A 9,757-nucleotide genomic window follows, 5' to 3' on the forward strand; every position below is an offset into this window, starting at 1 on the left:
TCACCCCTTCCCCCCCTACTCACCCCTCCCCCCCCCTACTCACCCCTCCCCCCCCCTACTCACCCCTCCCCCCTACTCACCCCTCCCCCCCCTACTCACCCCTTCCCCCCCCCTACTCACCCCTCCCCCCCCCTACTCATCCCTCCCCCCTACTCACCCCTTCCCTCCCCCTACTCACCCCTCCCCCCTACTCACCCCTCCCCCCTACTCACCCCTCCCCCCTACTCACCCCTTCCCTCCCCCTACTCACCCCTTACCCCCTCCTCCCCCACTCAACCCTCCCCCCTATTCACCCCTCCCCCTACTCACCCTCCCCCCTACTCACCCCTCCCCCCTACTCACCCCTCCCCCCTACTCACCCCCCCCCACTCACCCCTTACCCCCTCCTCCCCCACTCAACCCTCCCCCCTATTCACCCCTCCCCCTACTCACCCTCCCCCCTACTCACCCCTCCCCCCTACTCACCCCTCCCCCCTACTCACCCCTCCCCCCTTCTCACCCCCCCCACTCACCCCTTACCCCCTCCTCCCCCACTCACTCCTCCCCCCTACTCACCCCTCCCCCCTACTCACCCCCCCACTCACCCCTTACCCCCTCCTCCCCCACTCACTCCTCCCCCCTACTCACCCCTCCCCCCTACTCACCCCTCCCCCCTACTCACCCCTCCCCCCTTCTCACCCCCCCCCCACTCACCCCCCCCACTCACCCCTTACCCCCTCCTCCCCCACTCACTCCTCCCCCCTACTCACCCCATCCCCCTCCTCCCCCCCACTCACCCCTCCTCCCCCCTACTCACCCACCCCCCTCCTCCCCCCACTCACCCTCCCCCCCGCTAACCTCAACCCCCTCCTCCCCCCCCCCTCGACTCTCCCCCCCACTCACCCCTCCCCTCCATTAACCCCAACCCCCCTCCTCCCCCCCACTCACCCTCTGCCCTCCCCACCACTCACCCATCCGCCCTTCTCACCCCCACTCACCCCCCCCACTCACCCCTCCTCCCTCACCCCTCCTCCCTCACCCCTCCCACCCACTCACCCTTCCTCCCTCTACCCCTCCTTCACCCACACCCCCCACCCACCCCATCTCCACTCACCCCTCCCCCATTCCGGGGATGACGTCACCGCAGTCACATGACGCTGGGGTCACGTGGTCCGTCGCTAATTAAACGCAGCGGCGCGCGCGCTCCGACTGTACGAGGGAGGTTGTGGATCGATTCCGTTCGCTGAGCATACCGCGAGAATCGATTCCCCCCATCCCGTTACGTTATTCAATACGTTAATCGAATGACGTCACCGCTGGACAAAATAATCGATTGATAACGCTAATCCGACCGTGGATTGATAGATCGAATCGATCGTTATTGATTAATTATCCGCACAAGAGCGGGGGTGAGGTCCGTTTACCGGAGCCGGCATCCAGCAGTTTGCAATTATCGATCCACTGATCGATAATTGCAAACCCGTCAACCCTTTACCAGTGCCCGACCTTATTACGGACCAATGCAGACCTTACTGGTCACCCCGTGCCCCTTATACATCGCAACGTTCACCCTACAAAGTCACCATCACACGGGAGAAAGGGGCCGTCCATAAATGACGTCACGCGATGTTGGACGATTTTTGACCGCCCCCCCTCGTCACACGGCGTCACAAAAAGTCAGACCCCCCCCTCAAATATGACGTCACAAAGCTCTGCCCCCCCCTCCCCCCCAAAATAAAACATCTACTTAATTACGTAGAACGTGTTGTCTATATTGATTTAAAGTTGTGCATTTTCATGTGACGTCACATTTCTCAACCCCCCCCCCTCCCTCGTCACACATCGTCACAAATGTCTGACCCCCCCCCACCCCCTTAGGTGCGTGACGTCATTTATGGACGGCCCCAAAAGACTGTGGGCGCCACGATGGCTAGGAGATGTTAACAACCTCGCCTGGTTTGCAGGATGTCGTGGGTTCGATCCCGACCCTGACGCCTGCTGCTGTGCATGTGTGGAGTTTGCGTGTCTCTCTATCATCATCATCACGGTGGCTAGGAGATGTTAACTACCTCGCCTGGTGCACAGGAGGTCGTGGGTTCGATCCCGACCCTGACGCCTGCTGCTGTGCATGTGTGGAGTTTGCGTGTCTCTCTATCATCATCACGGTGGCTAGGAGATGTTAACTACCTCGCCTGGTGCACAGGAGGTCGTGGGTTCGATCCCGACCCTGACGCCTGCTGCTGTGTATGTGTGGAGTTTGCGTGTCTCTCTATCATCATCATCACGGTGGCTAGGAGATGTTAACAACCTCGCCTGGTTTGCAGGATGTCGTGGGTTCGATCCCGACCCTGACGCCTGCTGCTGTGTATGTGTGGAGTTTGCGTTGTGTCTTCCTCTCTCTCCCCGTGGTCGCGTGGATTTTTCTCCGGGTTTTCCCTCCGCATTTCGAGTTTCTGGCTGCAATAAAGTCACTTGTTTGAGCTATCATTTGTGATGACAAAGCTGAGTGGGCCCTTACCTGGCCAAATTAAAATAGTTCAATTTCGATGTAAAGCTTTCGTGACTGCAGGGATTCATCTTCTTGGTTCTTTCGGTAAAGTCACGTAGAATGGAAATAATAAAATAATACAAATAAAACATAATAAAATAATTCTCACGACGTTTCGGCCACAACGCAAGCAGCCGTCCTCAGGTTTTTTTTCCTTCTACGTGACTTTACCGAAAGAACCAAGAAGATCAAATAGTTCAGTTTTCCAGAAGCGACCTGGCCACAAATGATAGTTGGACGAAGTGGCTTATCACGGCGACATTCACAGCAGCCTAATTACTTATTAAACGCATGTTTCTAAATGTGGAGGGTAAACCCAGTAGCTGGGTGGCTTCATAACCGGGTTAATGATTACATCAACAAAAAACCTCTAGCGTCACGATGTGAACTGTGGCAGATGTTTGATTCGTGACAAACTAAAAGGAACCGCTCAAAAAAATTCGATTTAAAGCTTTCGTGACTGCAGGGATTCATCTTCTTGGTTCTTTCGGTAAAGTCACGTAGAAGGGAAATAATAAAATAATAAAAATAAAAGATAATAAAACAAAACATAATAATATAATATAATAAAATAAAATATTTATTTTATTATGTTTTATTTTATTATTTCCCTTCTACGTGACTTTACCGAAAGAACCAAGAAGATGAAACCGCTCAAAGTGACGGTGTTGTGGGGCGTGAGGGGAACGAGCGCTATCACACATACTTGCTGCACTGCAATCACACCCATGATTATTGCTGACATATAATTCATCTTCGGTTATCGATCATCAATACAGAAGAACATTAATTTTACCGGCCACGCGACTCGACGGTAGAGTGAGTAGCTCACAATCGGAGGTTTGAGTTGAGTTAAAATCCTGATTGGGGCGTGTGTGTTGACTCAACCAATCATCTTTCCATCAGGGGGGTCGACAGTTGGTTTGTCTTATGGATACACTCGACCATCTGCCATAGGAATGTGGATTTTCCTCCAATGGACCAGAGCTGTAATTAATTAATAAACACCAACTCATTTGGTAATTTGAACCAAGAACTAATTTTGACTCCTTACTTCTGAATCGGCAATGTAGCATGGTCTCTAATACACATCATCATCAGTAGCATGGTCTTCATCAATAACCATGACCAGTAGTCAATATCTTTCATCATCAAGTGTGTGTTCTTTATTATGGTATTTCACATAATAACCAAACCCCAAATCACCACGATCATTCTCATTCGCATGGTCTTCACCATTAATAAACATTCGTAATTAAACGCTGTCATCGGCAACATCACTCCTCGTTAGATTCAGAACCCGCCATTTTGCGTCTCTCGTCTGAGATGCAAGCAAAGTGAAATTTTACACAAAATTCAAACAAATTTCACTTCAGTTCACCTAATATACACGCGGGTCACAGAACCCAAAGTCCAGGTCAAAGCGACCCTGCATTACCATCCAACGTCGCCATCGCTTCCTTCTTTCTGCCAGATCCTTCCGGTGTCGTATTGTCGACGATCAACCTTCCCCCAACGGTTGACCTGAGTCTCGTCGCCACGACGGCCTGGCTTGAGGTCTTCCTCGTTGTTGTATACGGGACACGTCCCTCGAGCACCGGTCACGATCTCGACGTCGTCGTCACCGCACGCCTCAGAGTGGACCTCTTCTTCCGCAGGCGGCACAGAAGCAGGCGATGTGTTCGTCCTGGAGGAACCGGCTATGAAGTTCTCTTTCACAGATGTCCAGTGAGGGCGGGTCAGCAAGCACCGCTCTCGCACTGCCATAATCATCGCCGCAATGTCGCTCTCGCTTCATGTCTTCGCGTTTGTAAGAGGGTTGACAGGTCCTTCAAGGAGCGCTCAAACTCAACATCGCCACCATCACATGGCTCTTCTAGGCCTTCCCCGTGGTCACCGACCCCTGGGTGCCACTCCAATGGCTTTCTCGGTCACCTGCCCTCCTCTACGCAGAACCTCCAAGTTGCTTCCCGTGTCCTCTTCCACTCTACACGTTACGCCTATAACAGCCTCCTCTTCCTGATTACATCCACAACGCCTTCCTCACCCATTCTATTCGGAACCTCCAGGCTGCGTACCCTACGCAGTGTAAGCCCAGTTGTCACACAGACACACCACACTGGTAACCCCTACTTTACCTATGGGACCATTTTGAACATCTTAACACCTATATGATTGCTGGAAAGGTTAAAGCCTATTATTTTTTTGAACCCCTACTTTGATCATTATCGATATACGCAGCATATACCCAAGTCAGTGTTTCCGCGCTAAAATGAGCTTGGACCAATCGAACGGTGGAACTTTCACATTGCTATGACGGGGACCAGTCTATCCACAGGAGTGCAACTCACTGTTCAATTCCTTCCCCCCTCCAACCTCTCCACCACCAGGGTTTGTAACCTCGCTGCACGGCGCACATTTCACCATCTCCAAGAGTAAGACGATGACGACGACGATATAGATGCTGAAGATGACCAAGACAAGGCCCCCCCCCTATCTCCTTGCCCACGCGGAGAGAGCCACCGTCACCCCTGGGCCCTACTTCCCGACGCACGAGCGCCGCTGCTGTTTGCGACGAAAATGGCCAGAAACTGGGACCTCTCTCACCGGGATTCCTCGCCCCGAGACCCCATTCACTGGAAACCCGTTTACTGGGACTCCCCTCACGGGGACGCTCGTCACGGGGTCTCCCTCTGCACCTCGCCGCTCCTCCTGCTCCTCCTGCTGGTCCTGCTGCTGTTGCTCCACGAGCTGCTCCAACCTTCGCTCCCCGTCGGCCAGACGCCCGATCACCCCGGTGAGCGCCTCGATGTAGTTCTTCGCCAGGGTCAGGGTCTCCAACTTGGACAGCTTGCGTCCGCGGCGGACGTGCGGGATGGCCTCGCGCAGGCCCTGGAAGGCGTCGTTGAGGCCGTGCATCCTCTGGCGCTCCCTCTCATTGCTCTCCAGCCGCCTCAGCGTCCTCTCGTCTCCGGCGTCTCCTCGCGAGGCGGAGTCCCCCGAGCCTGAGCCCGACCGTGACCCCGATCGTGACCGTGACCCCACGGCCGGCGGCTCATCCCCGACCCCGTCTCTGCCACGACGCTTTGGCCGTTTCACCACCGGCTCTGTGTCCGTCGCCGCCGCCACCGCCGCCACCGCCGCCATTGCCGGTCTCCTCTTCCTCCGCCTCCTCCTCCTCTTCATCGCCGGTCTCAGGTCCTCACTGCCGTCACTTGAGCAGAGGGCCTCGAATTGGTCTGGGGGCACGGGGTCACGGCTTGGAGGCCCACGGCCCCGCGTGCTCGATCGCTGAGGCATTGGGGCGAGGGGGGGGGGGTGTCACTGCTAAGCAGCGGTGCTGGTCAGGAGAACCTGCAACAACATCAAAGACCGGAGCAGATATCGGAATGACGTTTCAAAAATGGAGGTTGGCCGCGTTCGAAGAGATAGTGAGCCCGCACCTCCGAAAGCCTGGGTTCGAGTCTTCAGTAGTAGCTCGCAGCTCACTGGGCGGGGGGGGGGGGGGGGGCACGTTGTTTTCTGCTTGTTTAACACGTAGGAGACCCCGGAGGAAAACCTCACGCTGAGAATGGGGGAGAACGTTTCACACTCCACGCAGAAAGGTGGCCCCAGTCGGGAATCGAACCTGGGAACTTCTCGCCGTGAAGCACAAGCGTTACCACACCCGTGGCCACCCCGCCGCCAAATGAAACGAGGCTCCCTCAAGCGTGACGGGGTGCTCTGGCCACCGCTCTACATGGCTTCCTATTTGTACCCCCCAGGGAAGCCTCGCCGCGTCTCGCTGGCTTCTCTTCGGGGGGTGCCGCGGCACGTGGGATTCCCCTTTTTCAGGGAGCGCCAACGAGAAACCCAGGGCGACGTCCTAACACCCACAGCAAGGCCGTAATCTATATATATAAAATCGCAAATCTGTCTGTCTGTCTGTGTGTGTTTCTGTGTGTCGCCGGACCATACGCAGTTTCATTGGACGACCGGCGCGGAACACGGTGGTCGTCCCCTGGCAACGGGTAGCGACGCATTCGCTGCGGGGTGGACGCCATTTTTAATTCCCGTTAAAAATATGCGCACGCATTAACACGCGACTCTGAGGTAAATTCATCAAAGTTTCACGTCCTCTTCACTCCCCCCCCCCACCACAATGTATGCAATTACTATTATAGGGTCGGTAGATAATAAAATTATAGCGATTAGACAGTATTATTGTAGCGCGGGGGGGGGGGGTAACGGCCCCTGTACCCAGCCTCAGCCGGGTGGGCAATTTAGGCGAGGCGGAGGCTCTGCACGGTACTAGGCCTCGACACCCCACCACACTATAGGCCGTACATATTACTGCACAGCGGCCCAGGAGATCGTGGCTGGGGGGCGCAGGGGTAGCAGCCCATCTGTGTATATATGTAAGGTTATTAAGAAATATATTTTTCACCCGGGCAACGCCGGGTACTTATGCTGGTGATAATATATATTGGGGGACACACCGCCCCAATATTTAAATATGCTCAAAATGTCCCCCCCAATATATTGCTATAAAATTGATTCATGTTTATGTGATTGTGATTATGGTTGTACTTTATTAATCCCTAATCTCTGCCATTACATACAATGAAACAAGAAAAGGTAAAAAAGAAAAAACAGAGCAATGTAATACAATACACTATTAGACATTATTGTAAAACATAAATAAAAGGTCCATCCTGTGTGTTGGTGAATTTTTAATATTGTACGCAGGAAATTCGTTTTCAAATTTTTATTTTTTTTCTGGGGGGGGGACCTCCAGACCCCCTGAAAGATTTGGTCCCCCCCAATGTTGACTCCATGGCTACGGCCTTGAGCCACATGGAACGTTACACTTCATTGCACCCAGGAAAAGCCTCGCCGAGTCTCGTTTTCCGTGGAGGGTTTCCGGCCACTTTGAGACGTTCGCTCGTCGAAGGGGTGGCAGGCGGGCGGGGGGGAGTTTTTTTTTGAGTTGCGTGACCTGATAGTCGGAAGAAAAAAATCGAAAGCGTAGAAACGCCACCACGACGCGCAACGAGATATCGCAGAGCGCCTTACAGGTGGTTGCAACAATCCGTGAATCTCCTGCCAACCGCACATGTTGTGTTGAAAACGTCCGCAATGCAGTACAGAAAGTGGGATTCGTGACCCCCTCCCCCTCTGCAGTGGTGTTCGTGTGTACATGTGTACGTGTGCACATGTGTACGTGTGCACATGTGTACGTGTGCACGTGTGTACGTGTGCACGTGTGTACGTGTGCACGTGTGTACGTGTGCACGTGTGCACGTGTGTACGTGTGCACGTGTGTACGTGTGCACGTGTGTACGTGTGCACGTGTGTACGTGTGCACGTGTGTACGTGTGCACGTGTGTACGTGTGCACGTGTGTACGTGTGTACGTGTGCACGTGTGTACGTGCTATGAGTGGGGAGCGGTCGGGTAGCGGTGAGCGCGCTGCGCTACGAACCTGGCGACCTGGGTTCGAACACCGGTGACGCTTATCTGAGCCGATTCGTGGGCCTCCTCTAGGTCGACTCAGCCTCAAATGAGTACCTGGTGCGGTGTGTAGTGAACATCGCCACCCCGGAGACAAAGGCGGCCGGGCGTGGTGCTGGCCACTCATCCACTCGTGTGCAACAGTTGCCAGCCGTCATAGGTGCTCGCTAACAGCACTTTCCCCTATAGTCTGTTAAGGCTATACGGGGGATATTTATCTTTGCTTTTGAGTTTACTCCTGGCTCTCGCGTGTCATCCCAGACGAAACACAACCCACTCGTTGTTATGTTTTTTGTTAAAGGGACTTGGACCGAACATCTCGATGGAAGAAGCGCTCTCCTTAAAACAAAACGAGTCTTGCACGAACGCATGTTGAACTTCTTTCGCACCGCACGTCGCCAAGCGTGATAAAGGGACAACAAAACTGAACACAAAAAGCGGTTCGAGAGAAGTTAGTTTTAAATCCGAGATGATTTGAAAGTGCAGCACACAGCTCCGGTGGCTTTCTGATCAACTCATCACGGCTTTGTTGGGTAAACAAGGGACACTTTAACCACGAAAGCACCAAAATTACAATGCTGCATGTATCCATAAACTCAACAAAGATTGAAACAAAACAAATACACTTACCTGATTTAAAGGAAGAAAACACTTCAGACAAACTTGGCTTGATGATTCTGAAGACGACAGGTGATGGTAAAGATGATGGGCTCACCTCTTTTTTGTTGTAAAACCCTCCTCAGCTGTGTGCGGACGTTTCTGTGCCAGGTGTTCTCCTACCTGTACAACACCTTTCCCCCCACCCTCACCACCCACACCCCCTACGCCCCCACAACTCCCCACCACCACCACCCAACCACAAACCCAAAACGCCCCCGCCACCACTCCCAACACTGCCCCCACCATCACCACTCCCATGATCACTTCCACCACCATAACCCCCACCATCACTCCCATCACCATCACTCCCACCACCATCACTCCCACCACCATCACCAATACCGAAATCCGCCATTCGCCACTTAGTGACGATGACGTCACAACGGCGCCTGTGCCAGGCTAGGTGCACTTTGAGGCCACGTGAAGTGTCGAAGGCTCGCTGGTGCCATGGGTTGGCTGACTGAGATGACTGGGAGATGCCCACCAGCTGTACCCCTTACTGTGCCAACTTGCTGCATCTTATCCGCCCGGCGCTCTGCTCGTTGTTGTGAGCGTCGCTTCTCTGTCCTCCGTTGTTGCTGGAGGGCGACTGCCTTCAACTGCTCAGTAACGGCACTCCCACCATCACTCCCACCATCACTCCTACCACCACCCCCACCATCACTCCCACCACCCCCATCACTACTCCCACCACCACCACCACCACCACCCCCATCACTACTTCCACCACCCCCACCACCACCCCCACCACCACCCCCATCACTACTCCCACCACCACCCCCACCACCACCCCCATCACTACTCCCACCACCACCCCAACCATCACTCCCACCATCACCTCCACCACCACCATCACTCCCACCACCCCCATCACTACTCCCACCACCACCCCCACCACTACTCCCACCACCCCCACCACCACCCCCCATCACTACTCCCACCACCACCACCACCCCCACCATCACTCCCACCACCACCCACACCACCACCTCCATTTTTACTCAAACCACCACTCCCACCATCACTCCCACCATCACCCACACCACCACCCCCATCACTACTCACACCACCACCCCCA

The 9,757-nt window shown here is 54.3% G+C and overlaps 1 protein-coding gene across 1 annotated transcript; it reads right to left on the bottom strand.

Moving 5' to 3' along the window:
- Positions 1-3,668: 3,668 nt before the first annotated feature.
- On the bottom strand, positions 3,669-8,791 carry BHLHA15 (basic helix-loop-helix family member a15). Its single transcript, XM_078594829.1, has 2 exons — positions 8,650-8,791; positions 3,669-5,881 (listed from the first exon to the last, which is right to left on the bottom strand). Exon 2 carries the CDS (start codon positions 5,825-5,827, stop codon positions 5,066-5,068), a length of 762 nt encoding a protein of 253 aa, XP_078450955.1. The 5' UTR covers positions 5,828-5,881; positions 8,650-8,791; the 3' UTR covers positions 3,669-5,065.
- Between the last annotated feature and the right edge of the window lie 966 nt (positions 8,792-9,757).

The sequence above is a fragment of the Lampetra planeri genome, chromosome 5 (genome assembly GCF_965212315.1).
Source record: "Lampetra planeri chromosome 5, kcLamPlan1.2.h2, whole genome shotgun sequence".
Taxonomy (NCBI): Eukaryota; Metazoa; Chordata; class Hyperoartia; order Petromyzontiformes; family Petromyzontidae; genus Lampetra; species Lampetra planeri.